Genomic DNA, 26,901 nt, shown 5'->3' with positions numbered 1-26,901 from the left:
AAGCTTTGATATACAGAAATGTGTGTTTCTACACTTTTGCTGATAATGTTGTGGGACAATCACGCTTGCCCTACGTACTGCTGAGCAAAATCAGCATTGAGTGAATGCTGAGGAAACAAAAAAAAAAGGATCATGACATTTGTATTAAGAGGAGCTAATCCCCAGTGAGGTCATGTTTCCAAACATGTTAGGTCAAGCTCCATTTATTCTAGTTTCTCATCTTTTGCACATCATAAAAGCAGGCAAGCAAGCAAGCCAGCAAGAAGATCTTCCATTAATTTGTCATACTCTGCATGCAGGTCTCAAGGCAGAGAGTATAGTTTCAGAATAAATGGCTGATCTTCCATCTAAAAACAACAAGGAGGAGGGCAGCGAACTTCAAGAGTATGTCCAGATGGGACAACGATGGTTGGACAGAAGCATAAAATGTTCTATACTGTCATCTTTCCTCATACTGATTTACTGCCAAATGAGGAAGAAGAGGGGAAAAAAGTCACTGTATAGAAACAACTGCTTCCTAAATGTTTTTTTGTATCCCTGAGCTCTAACATCTTGTCAGAGGATAATTCCTATCAGATGGAAAAGGAGTTAGCTCATATCTCACTGTGAAGGAACAAAGCTCAGTATGTAACATTGCTCCCTGAGGAGTTAAAAAAATTATTTCCTTTATGTAGACAAATTCTCAAATGGCCTCTGTGAGTATTTTTATCCATTTCCTCCTCTCTAAGACAGCCTTTCCCAAACTGTTCATACAAAGAAAAAAACATGTTATCTCCATTCACAGTAGTAGAACATGCTAATTACACTTGGAGATAAGAAAGTTTATGACACTGTTGGCATGGGAATAGTGATATTCACTTACAAGAAGGGTGCAGAAACAAAAGATTTTGAAATATTAGTCTAGTGGTCAGTGCACTGTGGAACTCAAAAATCATATTTCTCTAGAGGGGCTTTATTTATTTGTTTGTTTATTCTTTCATTGATAGAACAAGGAATGAAAATATTTCAAAACATATTGAGGAAATTTCAGAAAAAAAGATAAGAAAAGCACCGAAATATTTCAAAACACCCTTTATCCACAGTCAGGATGATTGAGGCAGGAGCAGTAGCTCTGCCAGCTTCCTTTGCTGCTGCTTCCTTCCAGTATTAGCTACCAAGGACTTAAGTCAGTAAGGAAGCCAGGGTCCACCCCTTCCCATGTTCAAGTCTCTCCACTTCAGTTGCCGGAGTGTCAACCAGCTGTGGTTTCTATGATGTGCCAGGCTCTCCAGTAGGATTATGACTTAAACCATCCTCCTCCCACAGACCACTGAGTAGACTTCAAATGACAGTTTCGGTCACTACTTAACAGTATCAGCTTTGAGCCAGTGATGCAAAATGCAGTTTCTAAACAGTAATAAAAATTAGCTGCTCGATTTGTACTGCCATTGAATACCTCTTGTAATTTATGTACTCATAAGGTTTAAAAAAAAAAAATCTCCCTTTCTCTGATGCTGTGAAGAAAAAAAAAATCTCTTGCAAACACCTGGGAGAAATTATTCTTTGATTATACATGGGAGAGCAGGTATGCACAAAGTACTGTGAGATGCTTTAAATTTCAGTAAACATGCTGAAAAATAATGAGTAGAAGATATATATCCTCCAGACCTCTTTACCTAGAGTGACTCTTATGGGCTATACTTGGAAAAAAACAGTAAGCAGTGTCTTCTTCTTGAAGATAAACACGACTTTTATGTTAATCTACAAAACTTTAATGTCTACAAAAAGATCCATCATCTCCTTTGCAATCATGTATGCTGTGCTATGCATTATGTCACAAAGTAAATAATACATATATTTTTTACTCCACCTCTCGGTAGTTGTCGCTGAGTCGATCCAAGCTGAGGGAATACAAGAGGTCTCTTCCTCCCACAAACAGTCGCTCTTGATACTCATCCAGCAGCATTATGTGGAGACCAAGATATCCAAATGGGCTGTGAAAGACTGACGTCCTGTTTAAATCCCAGAGCTCTGAAATACAATCAGAGTGTGCGTGACAAATACCAAACAGCTTAGCTTCATGGCTTCATTTTCCTGTCCTCCTAGGGAACTCAGCAAAAATTTGTGGGACATTAAAATGCTAATCGTATAATCTTTGAGTAAGAAAGAGACACAAAACACCTGGGAACAATTTTCAAAACCAGCCAACTCTCCACAAGAATTGTATGTGGATCTTTACATCATAATCTTTGTGCTTGATATATCATAAGATGGAGATGGGGGGAGATAAGTTTCCTCTTATAACATTTTCTGAAAAGGAAAAAAAAAAGGTTTTTTAGGACATTAACTGCAAATGGGAAACAAAGAATAAATGCATGGAAACTGAAAAATTACTGGAAACTATCTCCTTGTCTTTCCCTCAGGCTTGTCAAACTACAGGTTTTTATTGCAGGCACAATGTTGTTCTGGTTTTGTTTTTTGGGGGGATGGGATTGCTTTCGTTAAACCCAGAACTGTTCTCCACTAAATTCTCTGAAAATATTAGCTCTAAAGTCATCAAAAACAGTATAAAGCCTGTAAAACATTTATATTTTTCAAAGTGATCGCTGATTTTTCCAGGAAACACGCTGACCAGTTAAGGGCAGCTGGGGCTTAGCTGTACATGATCCAGGCTCAAGTTGCTTCCACAGAGAAAGGGAAATTCATCCTGGGTAATGTTGCAGAAACTTGGAAACAGGCCTCAGGAAGAAAGATAGGAGCAAGCACAGCACCAGAAGTCTTTCTTCACCCTTGGGCAGATGGTGCAGTCCAGCAGGCAGCAGGTCTGAAAGGCTGGAAACCATTTTGCTGGCAGAAAGCCTCAGAAGACGTCCTTCCAGACAGCAGCCTTAGGACTGCATCAGGGGAGCAGCGGAGCTGGGTTTGGGGGAAAGGAGTTCTGTTCCTATGTCTATATTGTGGGGAAGTATTTTCTGCTGAAGAAACAAGAATCAGTCTTGGTAAAAGGGACTAAATTCCCTTTGGCTCATCCTCAGAGCTATTACCTCTGAGGTTAACTTTCCCAGTTGTTTGGATGTGGCCTAGCATCTGATGCTGGAAGATGTGGACTATCCATAAACTAGTGAAGACACCAAAGAGGACATCATTTTGGTGATGCCGCACCAGCAGCTATGCTCATGCATTCACGCGACACCTTTTCAACCACGCAGAAGCCACAGCTGCCCTGCGAGGGGCTGGTTCTGCACGTCAGGGGAAGCCCTCACATGGATACACCATTACAGCATCCATTTGAGACCATAATCTGTATGGCTTGATTTTCAGAAATGGATATGTGTCTTTAACCTGAGAATCACAGCCTTGTAAACCACCCAAAGATTCAACCACCAAAAGTCATAATCACTATGAAAAATGTGTCCTGTGCTCTCTGAGGAAAGTTTTTCAAACCAATGATATCTGAACTTTTTATGTGAATTTTATGTTAACCTCACCCACAGATTTAGCACCATTTTAGCAAGATTTAGCACCACCAGTTTTCCTCATCATATCTTACATTATCTGTTTGAAAGTATAGAAAATGAACAGGAAACAGACAAACATTTTTGAGCCAAGGTAAGAATTTTAGCATTTGATGACAATATTAATTTAATCAAACAGATATATTTTTACAATTTCATTTCATTTCAAGTTAGTATTTGTATTATGTTGATGATAAGGGAGCTTAGTAATAAATTAGATCAGTTTTGCTCCATTTCTTGGTTAGGTTAATTCAGATCAGAGCCCCAAAGCAACTAGCTTCTGAAAGCTGTTTACCTAGATGATAAAATTTACGTGAAAGGAGTCATAACAGAAATTCAGCCTTATGACTGATTTCTTTTCTAAGATTTCATAGATTCAAAGAACCTATGGATTAAATAGTTGTGTAATTTTAATAAAATCTAGACTTTCCATAGCATTTTTTTACAGTATTGGTGAAAGCAGTTTGCAACCATGTATGATTAACCTGTTTTTAGATATGGAGAAACTAAGTCACACAGCAAGATCATGATAGAGTACAACAAAATTCTTTTTTTGTCTGTGTAATGTACTGACAAGTGAATATGTATGCATATATTTAGCAGTGATACACTGAGCTTAAGACTGCATAGCAAAGTAGAGATGTTGCTCTCAAAGAAATCTTTCACCAAGCAAATCCAGCAGATAGTTGCTTCAGAAGAACATTACTTGTTTGTGATCAGATTAGAAAAGGGATAAAAGAAGAATGGAAATATGCTTTTGCTCCTAAATAAAACATGTTTTTATTTGCAAGAGTATAAAGCATCCAATATATTTTATTTATGAGTTTGAGGAGAACTGAATTTTAAATTTTAGTCATATAGAAGCCACAGAAAAGACACCTTGATAGCTTCCCCTGATTTATTTTCACGTTGTCCTAGAAATGAACTTTACATAAGTGAGACAATATTTCTTTACACAGATCAGAGATATCAGTCACCTGCTTTCAATGAGAATATTAATCATGATGAACAATCCTATACCTAATCATATAAACTGGTGACTGGTCACATAAGACTCAGTATTGCCAAGTACACCTGCATCTCTGATTGTCTTAAATGAAAGTTGAGAATATTAAACACCTTTCAAGATCAGACTTGTAAAAAAGTATTTCTAGGACCACCCCCAGTAAAAGGTATACAGGCATGTTTTTGCAGTGAGTGTGGAGACCAGCACAGATGTGAACCTGACATCTGGAAGGGCTGGAAAAGACCAAGCAGAGGGACTTGGAGAGTGATTTTTGTTACCTAAACACAAATGTATTAGTAGATTTCTGGACATTATGGGATATCTGAGATATCAGCATGGTGTACATAAACAGGACACAGAAGCTTCTGAATGCCAGGACGCTTCTGGAGAACATGTGGGCTATCCCAGAGAGTCTAAAATGGCACTACACGCCTGTTATGTCTAGGCAACTGAATTTCACCATGATTTGATTTAATGTAAGTGACCTCAGCTTTTGAAGCAGCACAACTTCATTCATATGCTAGGTTCCCCCAGCAAAGCTGGTTAGCTTAGAGGTAGCACTGTGTGAATAGAGCTATACTTCTTCCAGACTTGCATTTATATATGCATTTATATTAAACAGTCAGTGACTAAAGTATATAAACTGTTCCAGAACATGGACTAGAAACTCTGGGCTCCTCTCTCCCATGGGAATGGCTAAAGGTTTCAGGTGAATAAAACCCTCCCTTTTATTGTGTTTCTATATATTTCTGTGACAAAAAGCTTTGTTTTGTCTTATAATGTACACTCTACAATAGTCTTGTATTAAGAAATAAAAAGGAAGAGAAAAAAGAGGAAGGATTGTTCATGGAGATTATATGGTTTGTGCTTAACACATGAGATAGATAGAAAAGAAAAGCCCATCCCTACCCCTGTCTTTTAGTAAAAACAGAGCTTCAAAATGCCTCAGTGTACTGATCAGCAAATTTGACAAAGCTATACTTAGCTGTTCTATGATACTGTACTGAGTGCTTGGCCATTCTGATTTAAAAGCTCTACACCATAAGTAAAAATGCACCCTTACAGTATGAACAATTTTTTACTTGAAAAAATAAATGACTGTTTCAATATTTACATATTCCTAATTGAATCACTTCACTTACCAAAGAAAGCCCTAAAGCAAAGTCTGAGCTATTAGATTATATTTCGTAGGAGAGCTACATCACCTGAATGGAACAAATCTTGCTTTTTCTTTCTTTTTTTTTCTTTCTTTTTTTTTCTTTTTTTTTTTTCCTTTCTGCTTTAAATGCTTAGTATAAATCTGCAGGTTTGTTATCTGCCTGCCAGGGCTTGCTGTCAAATATTCAGACTGATCTCACTCACCATACTTTTTCTTACAAATCTACTCCAGTGAACGTGTTCATATTGTATCCTCTTCAACAAGAACGATACTGTTAGCTATTCATTAAGCTCTGTTAATTACATTCAAAATAGCTGATTTCTCAAACATTTTAATGATCAGTATCTAATTCTTTCAGATGCCTAAGGCTGTGTTAAAACAAACATTTCTTCTACTACAAAAAATGAACTAGATCACCCTTTTAGCATGTTATTTCAAGATTTTTAAAATTAAAATGATTGATAACTAAAACACGCTTAGAAGATTAAATGCAAAAACCTTCCTGGTGCAGAATATAGCAGTCTACAGCAGAAATATCCTCAGGTGTAGCCAGAATATAGTGAATTCTACCTCTCCGGTATAACAGGTTGTCAGAAATTAAATGCTTAGTGAGGAAGATAAGCTTTAAACCTTGAATAGAAACAAATATCACTACAAACTTTTTTTTTTCCCCCTAGGGAGTGAAAACTGCTGTTGCTCTGCTCTGTTTTTTAAAAGCATTACATCATCACAACTGCACAGGTCTATTGCTTTTGCCCTTTTTTGCCCTCTCATAAAAAACTTTGGTTCCCCTTTTAAATCCTATAGAAATATAGTCTCACCTCCCACACTACTTAATTCTGCAGCACATTCTTCCAGCAAAGATGTTTTCCAGATGCAGGGCACTGACAAATGAGTCTGGCACTTTGAACATGCTGAGTATGTAAGGTGGACATCAGACCTGCTTTATCCCTTCTGGCCCCATCAATAATGTAAAAGACCACAGATTACAGGATATAAAGTCTAGGTAATGTGAACACCTCAATGACATTTAATGTTCTCAACTGTCAGAATAGTTCTGGAATATAAATATTATAGCTGATCAGATTTTGTGAGAATTTGGCAAACCTTATGTAATTTTTGTTAATTCTTTTTTTTTTCTATATAACTAAGGGATAACCAAAACCTGCTTAGATGTGACAAGAAAAGAACAGAAACAGAAAGAGGCAAAACAAAACAGAGGCATAGGGAGAGAGTATGAAGGACGAGTAATGCAGCTTATGAATTACAGGTTAATAGTAAGATCAGTAAATGCAAGTATCCTTCAGTTTTTAACCGCCAGTACTTTAAGGCAGATTACTCTTCAAGGGTATTCTAACGAGGCATCCATCACCAGGACAAAAATACAATCTTACAAGTGGCTGGATCATTCTGACAAGGTTAGGACCCCTAACTGGCAATATTCCATATAAAATTGGTAACAGCAGGCAGAAGTTCTCTTCCCTGGGAAAAAAAGCAGAGAAACCAAAGGAAAAAAAAAAAGCCCTCAAAACTGTATTGCTGAATATGAGCTAATGCATTAGCAATGTCCTTTCTGATGCTCACACTCTTCTATATCGCTGCCACAACGATTACAGAAGGGTGACAGCGGTTGCCATGCAGTGAAGACATACACTAACTCAGGTGCCCGAACGAGCTGAGCAACAGAAAGAAGTCCGTGGAAATTGGCCTGTTCTGGCTAAAGTCAATGCTACAGCAGGAAGTTTGCTGGCATAATTGGAGCCAATAATTTTTAAAAAAAGTTTTAATCACAAACAGAAAACTAACTCAAAAATTGGGGTAGCAGTAATGGTGGAAGCTGCCACTATACTTTTTAATACACAGATATTAAGATACTTCAGTATCTTATTTACAGGAGATGAATCAGTAGAGGATAGACATAAAAGGCTGTGGTGAGACTGAAGTATGAGCTTCCACAGCTGGAGGTTTCATCTGTGCGGCTCCACGGCACGGCTGCCAGGCAGACGCCGGGGAGCTTGGCAGGATAGGAGGCAGAGAGCAAAGTCTGGTGAAGACAAGCAAAACCCCTTTACTCCACAACCACACTCATGCGATTCAACCCCTGCTCATAACAGCAGGCGAGTTGGGCTGTCTAGCTACATTTGGAGAATGTAATTGGCTTCATGAAGCAAGCTGGTGGAGCAAAGTCCATGAATAATTTTGCCCCTTTGATGTTCTTTTAGACATTTTCTCAAAATTTGTGGGTCTAGCGATAAAGTTCAAAGTACAGTGAAAAGTAAACCCCCTCCTTCCAACAAAGATCTTTCCCTGTCTTTCTTTTTTTTTTTAAATTACAGAGTCAAAAGCTTCTGAAATTGAAAGGTATGGTTTGGGGTGACGAGAATGTTTTCAGACCGTGCACAATACAGTACTCTTGTCTTTTTTTCTGGAAGTTGGAAAATCTTATAACTTGAACATGTAATAAATCACTGGATATATTTTTGTTTCAACTACTTCTATTTAGGTTATGACAGAAAAATTTCAGTAGAATTTGAAAGCCTTTAACACACCTAATCTTGTTAACTCCTGTCTGATGCTCTATCTTCCTCTGTCACATCTTGGAACTATTTAGTTTCTTTTCCCTAGTGGTAAAATATCATATTCAGTAAGTGCCACTATAACTGATCTGTTTTTAGTTCTTAAACAACAGAAATATAACCGTTACAAATCTACAAAGGCACATAGTATTGATATGCCACATACTGCTGCAAAACAAAATGTATGTTTATACAGTATTTCATGACGATTCTGGTTCCTGTTGGAAGCTTCCAAAATGAAACTGTACTTCAAACTAAAATAATCACATTTGATCTTTTTACAACATGGGTTTATTGCATTTTTAAGATATATTTCCAGAAGCACATTCTAGTGCAATAAAAAAAAAAACTACTATTTGCTCTAATTTTACTAATTCTTAAAAAAGAAATTCAATGCAGTGTAATAATCTTTGTATTGCTGTTATTCAGTCAAAGCTATCTAGTAATGATGTCCAATTTACAGAATGTCTTAGAAGAAAGTTTCTTTGTAAACCATCTGAAAACATTTACAGTGCCTGCTTAATGGTAGTGTACGTTGAGGGGCTTTTTTTTTTTTTTTTTTTTTTTTCTGACAGTGATGATATGCGATCCTACCAGATTCTGGATCTTATTATTGGTTTTCATTACATCAGTACAAAACCACTGTAGCATCTGATATAATGATCCAGAGCTCGGATGTCATATTCCCAATTAAATTCATTAACTTTGAGCTAGGTAACCACACCAATATAGATGAAATAGATGTGAAGCAGCATATAAATAATAACTTTTTTTTTCCCCCCACCAGTTTTTCTGGTATTTTATCTGAGTCTGACAAACTATATGGAGAAGAAAGCTTTGTAATTCAAAAATTAAAACTGTACTTAAAGAACAATTCCTTCCACACATTCACAACATGCTTCTAATGAACTGGCATTCAGAGTCAACATTTGTTTTCAGAGATTTTAAATTAAGCTTTCTATACTGATGCCATACTTATTTCCATTTAACTGGATATTCCTTGCACAGTGATGGATCACTCTGGTTTTGGATTTATTTCAATGCTAGGCAGCAGATACTGGCAAGCATTCAAACAAAATTCCTACACTCACGATGCCAAACTCTTATTACCTGGGACTCTCTTCTCAGGAAAAAAAAAAAAAAAAAAAAAAAAGAAATGTTTGGTTTTACAGTGTGATTTTTCTCAGAAAATGTACACGCATATGCTCAGAGTGTTCTCTACCAGTGCATTTTAGGAAGGTGGTTGTGATAGAAAATATTAAACTATATTCCTTGCTCGTAGAAGATAACATAAACCCATTGATATTACAAGCCCCCAGATTTCAGTCCAAAGAAGAGTAGATGTTTAACTCATGTGAGTAATATTAAACTAGTGAGACTAACTGAAACCTAATGATCTTTTTAAACCCTAATTATCTCTTTAATAAAGCATTTTGAAAATGGGTGGTAATGAATAATAATGTTGTAGATAATTATTATTATTTATTATCATTAGAACTTTCTTCTTAATAAATAATGCATTGTAGAAATCTTAAAGAATTCCCTTTCAGCAGCAATATAAATACAAAATATATAATATGAACTTATCCCTGTCTAAAGGTAAGCCAAACATCCATTAATAGTCTTTGAGCACATTATCGACTTCATCCAAAGCATTTCTTAAAAAAGAAAGGAAACAAACATACTAAAACGTCTTCTTTAAATTATACTCACAGAAAATGTTTTACATTAAGTTTAATATCTTAATAGTGTTAACAAGTGAAAGAATCAATTTATAAAACTCTTGTGTTTTAGAAGATACATATGGTTCAAATAATCGCAGCCCTCTTCTGATGAAATGCAGACAGCCCAGTCTCTTGAGGACTTGATTTATTAAGGTGTACCACTTACTACATGCTTATTACCACACCAATCTAGAAAGGGTAGAATTCTTCCTATGGAGAGATCCAGTGTTTTGACAGAAAGAGAATCTGGTGCTTTCATTTAAAATGAAGATGCCAAAAGTCAGGGTTTTATTCCATTCAAAATGACTGTTAAATTGAATTTCCTTTGAAAAGATGGATAAAAATGAGCTATCCCATGTGATTTTCAGGGGCATATGCTCTTGGGCAGGATGGCATGTGATTGACAGTATACGTAAGGCTATCTGGAACCGTCAACATGATAAAAAACAGAACGAAGGAGAAAGGAGGCATTGTAAGGCAAGCAAAAGTAGAGCGAAAGCTGAGTGGGAAAGAACTAAAAAGATTAAAGGAAACTTTCAAGTTAATTTTTCTGCCAAATCAGTTACTCCCAGGAGAGTTTGAGATACTGGAATATTGAGATATTCCATAGGTGAGTTTAAAAAGATTTGCTACACCTCACACACTGAAATAAACTCCTGTTTTACAGAGCAAAGCAGCTGTAAACATTCACTTATGGAAGCGAATGGAGCTACGTAGAAATGAGTATTTTGCCACCCTGAGGTTTGTTCTTCTTAACTGAACAGCATAGCTTCTCCAGAAAGATTTAATTCACAGACAGCAGCCAGGTATTCAGCTTCTAAACATCAGTGTCTTTAGCAGACCTACACAATTTCAGCATCTGCCCTTGAAGTATCCGTGATTTGATCCTGCTTTTCCCAATGTGTCCCAATTACCTTTGACTATTAGTGAAAGCTGCCTGTATCAAAGGTCTGTTTGTTAACCCCGTTTTAACTATCTGCCTTTTTTATTATGAGACAAGTTTTTAGCAAGGCATTCAAGTTCTTTTGTACTGTAGGTGAGATTAGTCTCATTCAGCTTTCGCTTCATTCAAAAGTTAGGTGTCTAGTTTAAGATACTTATCCAGCTGTCAGAACAGAAAAAATTGGCATTCCCAAATAGAAGTTTATGATTCCTTCATATAAACATCTAAAATATATAATCTAAAAGTTGTTATCTCTATACACTGAATTTTGAGGAAATCTACTAAGTTTTATACAGTTAAATGTAGGTGAATTCCACCCCAAAATGTATTCTATACACAAGCTAAAGATGTACTGTCTTAATGATTGCTAATTGTAAGCAATGCAGTGAAGAGTAATATGTAGAAATAACTGTTCTTAAGAATCTTTGTTGTGTCCATTCCTTCTCCCCCAGTATACCTAATTACCTGTGAAATGCAGAGCAGGTTAAAAGCTTTGGAAGAAAGAGGTAGAGGAATGCTTTTATTTGAACAACTCGGGACACACATTTGAAACCTTTCAGAATCAATAACGCTTTGCAAATATTAGCAATCAGAAAACTGTGCCATGCTTCTGCCATTTGACTTTGAGCCGGCAGAGCTCAATAGAGTAGATGCAAAGTAGTGTAACTGGAGAAGAAATGTCAACATTAGGCAGCTATTAATGGTCACATAACTATTATGAGTTATATCAGAACCATTGCATATTATCCTTAAACCTTCACAGACACGTGTACTTCTCCCCTTTTTAGCCTCACATTTTTCATTTCTCTTTCTGGTCAATTTTTCAAGGAGTGGGGAAAATCTTACAATACGCTCAAAGCCTACCAAGCTGGGATTTAATTGCCTAAGAGTTAAATCCAATTAATTCAGTTTTTTAGCTTGTTAAACAACCATACAATTGTTCAATGCTTATTTAAAAGTTTATCATACATTTGATATAAAAAATATTTTTCCTTAGTGAGCTTCAGTAAATTATCACAGTAAATTTGGGTAGGATCTTGCCAGAGCATCTAATAGTGTTAGAGAACAGATCCCACTGGATTTCAGGTGTAATTTGTGTTCCTAAACCCTTCCGATGTTTTTCAAAGAACACCCAAAGGTAATCAAAAGGTAATCAAAGCCTTGTCAGACTAAGGAGAAATCTACTTGTAGTGTGGAGAGAAAGTCTCCTTGAATTACAAGCAAAATTGTATACTCACATTCAACCTGATAGCAGTCATAAAAAAAAAAAATCTCAACAGCATTTCAGTATTATCCCATTCTGATTCATTTCACATAGTATATATAAGCACCGTACAAGTGAGGTATTCCTTTGTTATTTCCTTCTTTATTGTATCTTTGGAAATTCATATTCATCATGGTGCTTGGTTAAGCATTGATGCTCAATCTTAACTTCAGATTTTTGGGGTCAACCTATCTTTTGATATTATAGCTGATTTTATGGTAGGTAGAACATGAGATATTTACATTAATAGTCTTTAAAATACTAATTTCTGACAAGAGCCATTCTGTTTTAGAATTTAGAGATACTACAGAAATGAGGGGTTGACACAGCAACTTCATTTTTGTGTGTTAGAACAGTGTGCAGAAAGTCACAGTGATCTAGAGATTAGAGGCTGTAATGCTCAGCGCTCCAGAAATACACAGGGCAGGAAAATCTTTTTCTCTAAGAAGCTTCAATCTAATTGGAAGACACAGACACAAAAGTAAAAAGAAAGAAGAATTTCCATGACGGATATGAGAATTTCCATGATGGGAAAATGATAAGGCTAACTTCAGTTTCCACCAAATTCCACAAGGTTTGGATTTAGCTCTACATGATTAGCATAAATCATTCAGAAAACCTTTTGGAAATGTCGTATTTTGAATGCAAGTACAATGGATGACTAATATCCTGAGATAAGAATTTGCCTTTAGCAAAAGGTATTGGAATACACACAAGGTACTAGAACCGGGAGGGACCTCTTTTCTGGTGCTGAAAGAATTTTTGAAACTTTGAAAAATATATTCATCCTAAGCTGGAATAAATTTTGAAGTATTGAGAAAGCCTGTTATTTTCGGATTGAGTTAATGTAACTATTTTGATAATTTTGGTTTATTTTATTTTGATAAAAGCTGTTTCATCTTTTTATTATGTCAACTACAATTTTAAAATGAGATGTTATTTGATCAAAATAGTACTCTTAATTTAAAATGTGCTAAGATCCCTTTTTCTGTCAAAACAGTAACTAAAGAAAACAATCTTTGTGGTGATAAGATTCAATTTACATGATTTCATAATGATGTTTCATATATATATATGTACATGTATATATAAACATAACAAGATGAATACAGTCAGAAAAGTAAAGGACTTTCATATATTTTAAACCACCTAGGGTATTCGTCTTGTAAAAATTAAACTCTCTTTAAAATCTAAGCTACTTGTAAAACCACAATACTTTTGAAAATAAAGGGTTTCATTAGTTCAACTAATAAGGATTTTTTCATAGTACTATATAGAGGTGGAAAGATGTAGAGAAGAAAAGACAGCTAGAAGACAACATTCAGAAACCTTTCACAGGATATACGAGACCTCTTTTGAGGTATTATGATTACTTCCCATATTGGCTTCAATGTGAAAATGAAAAAAAATGTAGCTTTTCAAACTATACTTGCCAAGTATCATATTACGTGACAGTCTGACAGCAGGCTTTTGTTGTTGTTTTAAAAGGCAATATAAGCAGAAATTTATATTCTTAACATTATTAATGAGCATGGAATATCTGAGGGTAAGTTAATTTTATAATACATGATGCACATTTCTTCAGTATTTATCCTTCAGGACGCAGTTCTCCACTCCTGATACTAGGGGAAAGATGTAAAAAGAGCTTCATGAACTGCATGCAGTAGCTCATCATGGAATAATATATTTATCAAAACTGTCACAAGTAAGCACAGTTAGGAATGAATAGGTCCTACACATACATTATTTAACTGAAAGCTATTTAATTGTTTATATTATATTTCATTAATACTTTAGTGGAAAATGTTACAGTTAAGCAGTTCTGCCAGTTACGATACAAGCTTGAAGTTCATGGGAATTTTCTCTCTTTAAGAAATAACGAATTGGGAACACTTTATTCTGTTGTGATCCTTCTAGGGTATTACAAAATAGTGTCTGGTCTGAAGAGATTGAGACAGCTTTCTCTATAGAAAAAAATAAAAAGGAGAAAAAAATCAGAAAATACTCATTTGTTTAGATGGATGTGAAACATACTTAATTTATTTATGACAGCTTTACTCATAGAAGTACCCTCTATCTAAATAGTTTCTGTTTTCAACAGGCTGTCTTGCAGGGGTATATATTTCTCAACCTAAGGTTGCATAAATAACTCTTTTGTACCAGTGGATGGCTGGCATTAAGGGAGAACACGGACTGTGATACGTGTTATACGTATGCCATACGAAAACTACATGAAAATGGTCTTCATTGCATCGCCCGTAATCACTTGCACTTGTGCAAGTTGAGTGCAAGATAGATATAAATCATCCTGTCCTCTTTTTCCAGCATTAGAAACACTGGAAAATAAAGTCATTAAAACAGAGCACGATATACATGTTTTTGAAATTAAAAAAAAAGAAAAAAGAAAAAAGCAAATACTGCAAGGACAAGCCAAGTAATTGTGTAAGGTCATCTGATAATAAGGATATAAATAATCTGAAGTCAGATCTATTAGCTACAGAGTAATCTGCAAAGGCAAGACCAGAACTCCCATTAAATGAGCCAATTAAGCAAGGATGGGAGGAAGCATTTGACAATCTACTCTCGTTAGCAGTCATGCATTAGTTGGAAAATAATTAGCTATATGTCAGGGTTTTTACCCATCTTCATTTTCCGTTACACAATTTACTCTACAGGACAGAGTTTTCTATATGTGCACAGTATATCGATGCAAAGCCATTTGCTGGACATTCCACCTTTCTACGTAAAACAATTCTGCACAATGGTAAGACAAAAAAGAATATCCACATCCATCTCTATTGGAGTAGAGATATCTGAGAAAAATATTCTATGGCCCACAGAATGTTTCTTTGTGCACATGCAAATATGTATGTGTATATGCATGTATAAAGTTATTTCACACAAATGCCTCTTGGTATGAGTAAGGTTGTTTGCCATGTCTAAGTATGCTAATGAAAGCTGTATCAACAAATTAATAATAAAAATACAAATATAATCATTATAATGAGGCTCTGTATTTTCAAAAGATTTGAGGCCAAATGTAAATTTGATATAAGGAAATAACAGTCCATCTGTTTTTTTCCTTTTACCGCTTATTTCCTTATGTGTTTTTTTTTTCCTTCTGAAACTAGTCTCAGCGACACTTCTACAGATAGATCCTCTCTAAAAGTTGTCCAAGTGCTAACCTATAATTATACATTTTCTATGTGAGTGTAGCCCTGGTGCTAATACTAACGCCATTTGGCAACAGCTGTGTTTTCTCTGTGTTTTCTCTATTGGTTCTTTTGCCAATGGCCATCATCATTATCTGAGTAGCTTTAACAAATGTTAAATAGCTATTGAGATCAATAAGTTTTTCTTCCTTGATAGAATTTAACATCAGGTAATTCATGGCTCACTTTTTCAGTATCTCTGCATCAAAAATTAACTTTTCCCAGAGAGCCTGGCAGTCTGGAATTCCTATTGCTTTTACTCTGAAATTCTCACAATCCCTTCATCTTCTGAATTCACTACCAAAATTAACCTCCCATCTCTTGCTTTTAGGAGGGTTGTAAAGATCACAGTAGAATAGAAGGTGTCCCCTTGAGAAGGATTAATTTGCACTGTTTATTTGTTTGTGGCTTACTATGGTAAGGGTTTACGTGTGGGTTTACAGTAAGGCAGCAGTACAGGGACGGCATATTTTTTGCATATATGCTTGAAATCGTCACAGCAGCTGTGACTTCCACCAAGTCAAGCTGCCCCTACACTTGCTCAGGCCACTGACTCTCCTGGATGCATTCTAGTGACCAACATACAAGTCATACCAACATTTACACGTTTATACCAATATACGTATAAGCCTCAGCCCTTTAACACTGATTATGCATCTTGAAATACCATCCTCTGCTTTGAATAAGTTGTAGTAAAGACATCTGAGGAATCTCTTCATGTTAAATATTTACTCTATCTCCTTTTTACATTCTTATGTCAGAGAGTTTTAAATGAAAAAACAAGAGGAGCACGTCTCCAGAATATTAGTGTAAGCATTCAGAAGTTTCATTACACAAGAGTTCTAGGGGATTTTGATTCATTTATGTTTAATCACCTTCATCTGTCTTCCAATACTATCCAATTTTGGCTTTCAATCCCAGAACTCAACACAGAGTTATAAACATTAAATTCTGCATCAAGCTACGAAGTCTGTGCAGGTACTGGCTTTTTTTTTCTTTTTTTTTCCTTGAGCTCTAATGAGTCTTTTGGGGAAAAGAATAATGAAAATATATATGATTAGAGTATAAAGTTGATAATGAATCCAGAAATGGATGTATTCAGCGTAGTAAGGGATTCAGTTTTGAATATTCCATTTAGTCTTAGTATCTCCAGGCAAAACACTGCAACATTCAAGGAAGATGGCATGAACACGGTATAAAAGATGACAGTATAAATTGCAGGTAACATTGCACTGCTGAAACAAAAACTGAGGGCCAGTCACATAGGGGCCAAGTGCATTTGAGCTGGCCTATTTCCACTGACATAAATAAAGTTATACTTATTTATACCTGTGTAGAATCTGGCCCCTGAAACACTAATTTTATGTTTTCAATTTATTTATGTAGCCTTCTGATCTAAAATACAGAAAGAATTTTCCAGCATTAGGAACAAGATGTGAGCTCTAATATGAAAAACCAAAATGCTTCAGATTTGTCAAACCATTTTAAGATAAATTAAAAAAATGTGTGTGTAAAGCCACCAGCGATGTTTGTAGCCCTCTCTTTTATGACTGCAGTGAGCTTAAAAGCTGTTGAACCAGCAGTGTAATTTTCTGTTCGGATAGTGCAGATCCATGTGTTTAGAGCAAAGATTGCAGGTTCAGTCTCCACAGTGTTTGACCTCTCCTGGGTATAGCATTAATCACATGTAATAAGTGGCAGAAGCCTGCAAAACATATTAACACAGGTGGACCTTTGGTGCTTATTTGTAGCCCTGTTGGTTAAAGCATGCTTCAGGCTGTTTGTATAGATCCAGTAGCAGAGTAATAACTTAGGAGTGGTAAGACTGCCTGAACCGTAGCACAGTTAACGAAACTCGAGCCCTCCAAGAAAATCAAGGTTGATTTTTGCATGTCACATTTAAAAAACTAAGTACGCCCATTGCTTTAGGAGTGCCTTTGAAACAGCAAGGTCTTGTAGGAAGGAATGTTTTAAGAGCATTATTTCAGCAGGGATATTTCTGCTGGGAATAAATAAACTGCTAAACGTCCCTCGTTTTTTAATCTTCCACAGATGTAAACTGTACTTGCTTCCATTGTCTGTAATTTAATTTAATGCTTGGAATGCTGCAATAATATGCAGTAACTGATATGCCCTTTGATTGAGAAACGGCCAGACCAAAAAGTTAATAATTTTTCCTGAGCTACAGTCTTCTTATTGTAAAGAAAAGATTAGTCTTTAGCATGAAGTTCTATTATTCAGTCTTTATTAGAAAAGACATAGAGAACTAGGAAAAAGGCAATGCCTGCTTTACGTCTTCGCTTGTTAACTGCAGATTGGAAGGTTTTCTTGTAGATGTATAGAATTTTCTCAACATTATTAATTGTGAACAATATCTTGAAAATTTAAATAACGGTTGAATGGAATACTAAACAGTACTGCATTTTTTTTCTTTTTTTTTTTTTGGCAGTTTGAGAAATGCTTTCTACATCCTTGCTCACATTAAATTCCTTGAGGTACCAGGCACTTTGCATTTGGTACAAGAAAGACACAAAGGAGTGCATTCATAATCAAAATTACTTTTCACTCTGCTGCACTTTTAGTCAGAGAATTAACTCAAATATTTATATTAATACATAACACTACACATATGGTTCATGGTGTGATAGAATTTTAGTATTTTACTCAATATTTTTTCAACAGAAGTGTAGAATAGAATATGTTTTAAAACGTCAATATTTGTTGCTTTTCAAATCAGACTGTTTTCTATTCTTTTGCATAATAAACTATTCCTTAGAAGACCATATAGATATACGATATCTATATTTTAATTTTTAGAAGGGGCTACCAGAATATTTATAATGAAATAATTTCTCGATTAAACCAAAAATATGTTTAACATGTTATATCTCCCATTTCTCTGCAACTAGAGCCTAGTGACCATCTGTTAAGGGACCTGAAGGCTCTTTTATTTTTCCTATAAATATAGAGTGTCCTAATTTTATGAAGTCTATGCTGGAGTATTCTTATATGTTGTTTTGGTCACATAGAGTAGAATTGCCAACAGAGGTGCAATATATTGCTTATACTCAATTTATACCTTGTTTCACAAAATTGTCAGCTTCTGTCATTTTAATGTGACTGTTGCAGCACTGACTTTGCTGAAAGTCCTTCCAACTGGAGTGCTGAGATTACATGAGAATCCAATGTTGCTTTAGAACTGCAAGTTTTGCTTGTGACTGTGGAGAAAAACTGGACATGTGACAGAACCGTGAAGACCTTAAAGCCAGAGGAGAGACTGAAAATAAAGATTCTACCTCTGTTTTATTTTATTATTTAATTTTATTGTATCTCATCTCTTTTCATCTCATCATCTCATCATCTCATTCCTTTTCATTTTCAAAAATTTTTTTTAGTCAATGCTTGTAATTTTTAAGCTGACTCCATGATTCAACACCTATATGTGAATTTTGGGCTGGACAGTACTTACTTACCCAGTATATTAGCTTTTTGTTCCTCTCTTAAATTAATTTCAATGTAAGCAACCAATCTCCTAAAAATATAACTAGCTCTATGTAACTTCTGTTTCAGACAGAAGCAGAAGGCACACAGGAGAGGCCAGAGAAGTTTGGAAGTTTGTTAATGACTAGCAAAGTCCACTCTAACAAAAATTTTTAACAGTCAAAAAAAAGTATATATTTTGGTTTCTTCCAGCATTGGTAACAGCTTTGAGAACTGAGATTTGTTTTTTCATTTTAATTGCCACATTTTTAATATTGAGAGTAGTGGACAGGTCTATACCCCCTGCATACTTTATAGAATGAACTAGCTTATATGAAATTAATGTCAAATCCAGAGATCTGTAAGTATCAATGTTTAATACATCATAAACAAGGAAAAATGGTAGTACTAGAACAGATTTTTTTTATTTACTTATGCATATAAAGCAGTTGAAATAGGCTGATAATCATTCATTAACATTATAAAATAATCTACTTCTCCTAAGGAACTAGAGATTGTTGAGGGCTGACTCATTTGTTACTAAGGCTACCTTCCGAATACAAATATTTGCATTCCTTGGAGGATATTCTTCTCCGCAGCAGCCGGGAGCACTTAGCTTTGGCGTTATGCCTAACTACACACCTTTAATGTGTGACTAGCTCAAAACTCCTGTACACTGTATCGTACCAGTGAGGTTAAGTGTGGCATGTTACAGGGAGAGCAATTTCAATTAAAAATGGAATAATGGCATAAAAATGCATTACCATAGCTTCACCAAGGTCTCTTATATGTTCTTGTCAATAGGAGTTTATTATAATTTACTCAATTACGTGTGCATAGAGATTGATACAGTTGCTAATGGTGTGGACAGGGTCAGGTGAGCTACCTCTCAGAGTAGGAAAAAGCAGCATTTTCAAACTGATATTCACAGTTAGGCCCTTCATTCTATCCTATGGGTTTTATTAGCAGGTTTTACTTTCAGAGCTGCTGATAATCTACAGCCTTCTGCTTAAGCTGCTTACCAGAAGAAAAGGCATGGGGAAAAGAAAAAGATATTTGGCAACGTTTATTTAAGAAAGGGTAAGTAGCAGACATATGCTATATGGGCACAAGCAGCACTGCACATATCAGCGAACTGTAGGCAACAATAGGGTTGTTGTGCTGGATAATTGCAGAGATCTAGGCAGCGTTCTGCACTTCCACATAGGAATCTGCCATTGAGACATGGTGAGTTAATATCCTCTGTCTAAAAGGTATTTCAGCCGATTTAAAAGTCTGCTTTGAAATCAGAAGCTGACCTATTGCTGGCAGTTTGCTTGCAGGGTATTATTTTATTCACCTAGAAAAAGTTCAGAAGATGTGAACTTCTGAGCTTCAAGGCAGGGAGAGAGAATGTTGCCTCTGAAAATGCAAGGGAAATAAGGCAAGCAGAAGACGGCTTAATCTAGAACTTTTCACATCTTGAAAAGAACGTCTACTGACTACTGGAAAATCATTAATCATTATTACTGTGAGCAATAATTATTATTACTAACAAGCATCCACACTCATAGATACGATGGCACGTGTTTTAAGAGACAGCTTCAGTGGCAGATTTTTAATGAGCTCATTGCAGCTACAAATACTCTGTTGCTCCCTCGCAGCACAGAAGCGTTTAATGTCCTCCCTCTTGAAACTTCAAACTTGCCTCAGTTAATTCCCTTATAGTTTTTGTGAAAGATCTCTTCTTTCCCTCTGAACTAGTTAGTGAGCCACATATTAATTTTTGCAGTTCAGTTTTACAACAGATTTTGAAATACCTTAGCCCTTGTCCATTCATTCATTACAGGGATGAGGTCCTCAGTACACCAAGCAGCAATTTCCCTTCGTCCTTCCCCTTGTGCTAACGGCAAGGAGAGGGTTGTTGGAGAGTAAAGAGCATCACTTACAACGTAAGTGCTGATACCTCCAGATGAGGAGACAGAGCAGAGTGTGGACCTAAACCATCCTCCCTCAAATGCAATTTGATGGCTGAAGAAATCTATCAGTGACAGCTTCAAAGGTGACTGAAGTCCTTTATGGGTCCTTCTGGCTCTTCTACACTTCTCTGTGTAGAAGTGAGATTTCTACGAGATTATCCACAGACAAAATGAAGGAGTAAAATTAAAACAGTTTAAAGATGACCATTGTGGCTTCCACTTAAATAAATACTCTCACTTATAGTAGTTTAACTGACATCTTTTCATTCTTTATTGGTTCCAGGCAAATAGTCTGGGCATATATTCTCCTGCTGAGCACTGAAAATGTTTGTCAAAGGGAAGTATGGGATTCCAGCATTGCTCAAGCTTGTTTTAATTTTTCCCCTTGTAGGAACACCATTTGTGCATATGTGTCAACTCAGATGCAAATTGTTTTTATTATGTGTGAAATGGAAAATGGATTAGAAATGGCTTTTTATATTCAAATACAGTGTTAACAGTACAAATCACATCATATATTTTCATCACATAGAATGAAAACTAATTTTGCAAAGAAAGAAAAAAACCAAGGGACTGTGTGGCAGGGTAACCAAATATTACAGCAGCAAGAGTGTTTAATAGTTGGAAAGCCAAGGCTTTTTGTTGGTTAAGTGACAAAAATGATGACTAATTGGAAGGATGATTAATTCCATTTTGTATATAAATGAAGTAAGAAGAATTTTCATAAAAGAAGCAGCTAGCTACAAATGTCAAGTATGAGATATTAAGAATGCACAGATTAATCTAAATAGGCTATATCCCATTAATCATAAATCTCAGAATGGCATAAAAATAGCTTTAATTTATACCATTTTTACGCATTATTGATGGACTTCATACATTTTTGTGAAGTAGCCAAAATGTCAGCTTGACAAATGTATTCACGTGATCAAAAAGCTCAAATGGTGTTATTTCTGTTGCATGCTGATGAATGTAGGAAACAAGAGTATAATAAATTATAATGTCTGGACTCAAGGATGACATGGATCAGCTCGGCAAAGATTTCGTGACATTTAACAAAAAGTGGTGGAGGAAAGTCACTCTGAACCATGCCTCTGTGTTTTGCATTCTATTCAACTGTGAAATGTCAATGAACAAATGAAGAAATGGTTCTCAGAGCCTCAATTAAAATTAATTTATACTAAAAAGTTAACATAGTGAGCATCCCTGTGTTTACAGCCTTACAGAGGAAACCAATTAATTAAGTTTGGTAATTATCAACATTGTCTAAATCATGCTTAGCCATTTTTATTCCCAAACAAGATTATACATTAATAACAAAGAGCTGTAGCTGATGCATTTACAGTCTGTACGGTTGTGAAACTACTAATACCTCTGTTTGGGAAGTAGTAATGCTGCAATAGGCACTGCTAGTGTGAGAGACCATAGAGACCATAAACTATTAGTTGTTTTAGTGTTACTAAATCAAAGCATTTTGTTGCTCGGAGACTGCGTGGCATATATCCTATCCATGTAAAGCTAAAAAGTCTCACTGCCTCCCCTCATCCCGAAAAAGCCCAACTTAACCCAAGCCCACCGATGGTCCCTGCCATGCTATCTGCTGAACCATGCCAAATATTATTTGGGAGAACTCTCACTTTCACGGCTGCCAGGAAGCACATTAAAAATGCAAATGATGTGGGTAATCACAGGTCAATGCTTGAGTGCGTGCCTGTGCTCTGGCTCTGCTCTTTTTAGCACAATAGATGTAATCTTTCCTCTCTATTATATCTGTCCCTGATGGCTTTCTTTTAATTCAGATATTATACTATTTTATTGTAAGTCTACAGGTAAAGAAGATGTAAAATTCAGTTCTAGAACAGAATAATTATTACTTGACTGATATATTACAGCAGCAGCAAGAGAGATGAGTGAGATGAGTCTCTGTTGTCCTAAACATCTCATATTTGGGCAATTAAGGGCTCATTTCTGAAGATGACTTCTTTGCCTTTGAGTCTGAAGAAACAGTAGGGAAGTATTCACTTGCTGGATAGCCAAGGAGCAATACTGAGCACAAACAATCCTATCACAGAAATATTCATAAGCAGTGGTAACTTCATCAACCAGTACAACAGTTTTGAAAAAAAAAGCATATCTGCAATCTGTTAATTAAAATCTAGTTAGAAGCTGCTTTGACATACTTAGACTGACCACATAGCTACATATTACTGTTATTTAATCCAAGAAGCACTTGCACTGAATACAGAATAGAAAATTAAGAATTTATTTCTATTTTAATTAATCCAAATCTCATTCTAACGGCATATCTGATTCTCAGGAAATTCAGATCAGTTAGGAATTTGTCCATGGAAAAGGTTCTAGGATTTATACAGACAAATTCACAGTAAATATAGATGAGATTATTGCTTTAAATTATGGATATTATAATCTGCGTTTGCCTTGAAGATAGTGAAGTAAGATAGGTCTCCTCCTTCTGACATGTTCTCCTCATCAAAAACCATGGTCAGCAGTAGATATATATTAATGAAGTATATGATTTTGTGCATACACACAGACCATGATTGTAAAGACCATAGTGGAGTTTGGGGAAGAGTATGTTAATGTTATAAATAATTTGGCAATGTGACTTGTTCTCGAGCCAAGAGCAGAATCTGGAGGTCTTAGAATTTTGTGGTTTTTTTTTTTTTTTTTTTGTTTTCTATCGTCACATTCAGGAATCTTAGGGTTATGTACAGAGATTCCTACTTAGAGTTTCACATACATCACTTAGCACACTGAAAGGATGAATTTTTTATTATTTTTGACTGTTTCCTATGTCTGATTTGAGACTAATCTACAAACAATTGCTATGATTATTAATATGTTATTTAGAATTTTCCTATTTTTCATATATTGACATACATGAAAAAAATCTATATTATAACTCTGCCAACCTCTTCTTCAACTAAAGAATGAAAAAGTTTAATGCTCATATACCTCTGCTAACCTTTGCCTTCTCATTTCAGTAATATGATAAATCACCACCTTGTTTGCAAAAGCCAACATTTTTCATTCAAAAATGGATAATAAGCTTGAGTGTGCTACAGGATCAAGCTTGACGTGCCAATATATCCTCACTCGCTTTTTGCTATAGGGATATTGCTACATTTTCCACTCTATAATGTAGACACATTGAATAGCATAATCCAAAATTAAGCAATCTAAACTACAAAACCACATCAAAGAAACACAAAGGAGTTAATTAGCTCCACAAGAGAATTAGAAGTATGTTTTCCACTGCCTCAAGTCCATCTAGCTAACTGTTCTGAAATATGTTGTTCATACCAAAAAGAGAATGTAAGATTAGTTTTAAGTTAAATCATCTGCTTATCTTGACCGGCATTTTTCTTCTGACCCTGGCGTATATCTGATGCTTCAGGAAATGTGAATAATTCTAATCCTGACTGGGTGACATAGCACACTTGTTGCCTCCGGAGTCTCCTGTTGAATAATACACATCTAGAAACATGAAAATGAATGGATCTTTTCTTTCATGAATAAGTACTAATGTCAATAACATTAATAACTCATAGCCAATTTTATTAGTAAATTGAGTTGTAGAAGTAAAATATCAAAAAACCCTGTGGGTTGCAAAAAGTACATAATCCTTTTAATGTGCTTTCACCATATGATGTAGATATAATAATTTTAAGCAATATTGTGTGCCTGTCTTCACATTCACTCACCCAGAGTATTTGAGAGCACAAAAACTTTCCAGCTCCCTGCTAAGTGTTATCTTTAATTAGGTCCTTGATAGCCAGATCACATTTAAATACATTCAAATAATACTAAGACAAATAAAAAGCCACAGTAATTAACGTTAAGTAAGACAAAGACAAGATTATTAATCTAGGCTAAATATCAGCTCCTACATATTAATGTCTTCCTTATTTGTAACTATTAACAAGGTACAAAAATTCCCACTGCACACTTTCAGCAGTTACAGTTTGAATTTTCGTCTTCGTAAAAAAGACCTTTGCCCTTCTCTCATTCTACTAGTGTTGTGCAAAAATTTCATGTATTTCCCCAAGGATAATTACGTGCCACTACCTCAAAATGTTCATCAGCAGTATCAAAATATAAAACAAAATCATTTGAACGCTAACAATATAAAACCTTAAACAGTGAGCCTATGAAACCAATTAAATTACTAGGGCATTATGTTTGTACTCAATACTGGGCAGCAGAGTTTTGAGTGAAAAACCCAGAACAAGGTGAGCTTTTTCACAACTGTTCAGAAATTCAGAGTCTGCTGGAGTTTTCAGAAGTACCCACACCCATTAGGCGACTAAGTCTCCTCACTTCCAGTCTAGCTAGGTGCTTTTGAAAAATCACTTTAATCCATTCTTAGGTATTTAAATTCCTTTGAGAAACTACTTGTGATGTAGAAACTATCCTGCACTGACTTCTGGGCCTGTTTTGTTGTATTAACAAGAAGATCAGTTCTAAGGGCATTAGTATATATCCAAGTTTCTTTTTTAAAAATCTTTTTCAATCTTTTCTCTGTAGGAGATAAATACAGATTTTCTTACAGATCAGAAATGTTAATGTAACATTTACTTTATTTATAAATGCAGAATTTAAAAATTCCTACTTTTCCACATTGCACTTGGACTCATTCTTGGATTAGAACTTTATAAAAATAATGAGTATAGTTTTACAAATGAAAATGTCTGCATATGTTTCAAGAATCCCATCTTCTTGTAACTGAAGTTTTTTAGAATGTTGAAAGATGACTTTACTTCTCAGGGAAATGTGCAAATATTATAGAGACCTTAAATTGGTATTTTTCTCATTTTAATATTTTTGAAAACCATTTTCCAAGGAAAAAAATTAAGTTGAATTCCTTACAAAAATGCGATATTAAGAATGCTAATAATACATGATTCTATAGAGGTCTGCTACTTTTTGTCATCTTCATGTACCTTTCACTGTATTACACTTTGCTCCGAGTGTGAATGGAGGAAAGAAAAAAAGAAGTACTGGTCTACGAGTGCTATACATATTTCCCTACTTTACGGTAGCATTTCTGCTTGGGAACACATTCATATAGTTCTATACATTAGAAGACAAAATTGTAGATGTTTGGGAAAGTGTATCTTACGACATTTCTTACACTTAAGTCCAGATAAAGTGTAGAGGGAAATTCTCTCTAGAGACCGAAGACTCTAAATACAACGCTACAGAGAAACAAAGGAAAGAAAAAAAAAAGAAATTATCTCATCTGCTGCTCATTAGCGCACAGTAAGAGACAACGCACAGCCTAGATAAACATATAAATGCGCCATTGTTTCCATGAATATATATCATATCAGAATAAATATCTTATAGAAAACTCTGAGAGAGAGTCTATTCAGGAAAAACACTCCTGTAAGAGAACATATTTCCTGTTTCACTTTTCTTGCCGTATTCTTGGATAATTTTTGTACAAAAACTACTCCTGAAGCTCATTTTATTTTATGCTTTATGGCTTTTAGCTGATGTCATATTTCTCTGCAGTTTTGCAACTCTTCTCTAATCCCTTGCTACGGCACAACTCAAATGGGATTTTTCTGCGGCATGAGCTTTGATGAGCAGGAGATGATTTATTCGCATGGGTGGCAAGAGAGCGGATACACTGCCACACACTTGTACAGCATTCACTGAGCCATCGGCACCACCAGCCTGATCCCTCTTTCGGATCATGATGCTTTAGCTTTTTTCTTGATATAAAGGAATCAGAGATTTCCCTCAATAACTGAATCACGGCAGGGACATCGTGCATTCGCAGACCTCTGCCGTGGGTTTGGGCCCCAGGCATAGGAAGCTGGAGAGGTCTTACAGTGCTACACAATTTTATCTTCTCCCTTGAGGTCTCAGGACATGGGCTCAGCTCCGCTAGGTAATAACGAGGCTTGTCTGACGTGGGATGATGTCTGGCGTGGGGAGGAGGGCTCAGCCCCCTCACCGACACAGGGCTGTCATGTTCAGCAGTCTTACCCATGCCTTGTGTAAGTATTCCCCAATTCCACTGGGAATACTTTAATAGATTTTAGGATCACATTTG

At 35.6% G+C, this 26,901-nt stretch overlaps 1 protein-coding gene across 1 annotated transcript in view; it reads right to left on the bottom strand.

Annotated features, from left to right (window-relative positions):
• SEMA3E (semaphorin 3E) overlaps positions 1 to 26,901 on the bottom strand; it is a 143,138-nt gene that overhangs the window by 69,022 nt on the left and 47,215 nt on the right. The window contains exon 2 of the mRNA XM_026119366.2: positions 1,850 to 2,010. Within this exon, the coding sequence (XP_025975151.1) occupies positions 1,850 to 2,010 (161 nt within the window). The remainder of the gene's footprint in view (positions 1 to 1,849; positions 2,011 to 26,901) is intronic.

This window comes from Dromaius novaehollandiae, chromosome 1 (genome assembly GCF_036370855.1).
Source record: "Dromaius novaehollandiae isolate bDroNov1 chromosome 1, bDroNov1.hap1, whole genome shotgun sequence".
Taxonomy (NCBI): domain Eukaryota; kingdom Metazoa; phylum Chordata; class Aves; order Casuariiformes; family Dromaiidae; genus Dromaius; species Dromaius novaehollandiae.
Note: the sequence above shows the minus strand (reverse complement) of the source record. Positions and strands in the feature narration are given on the sequence as shown.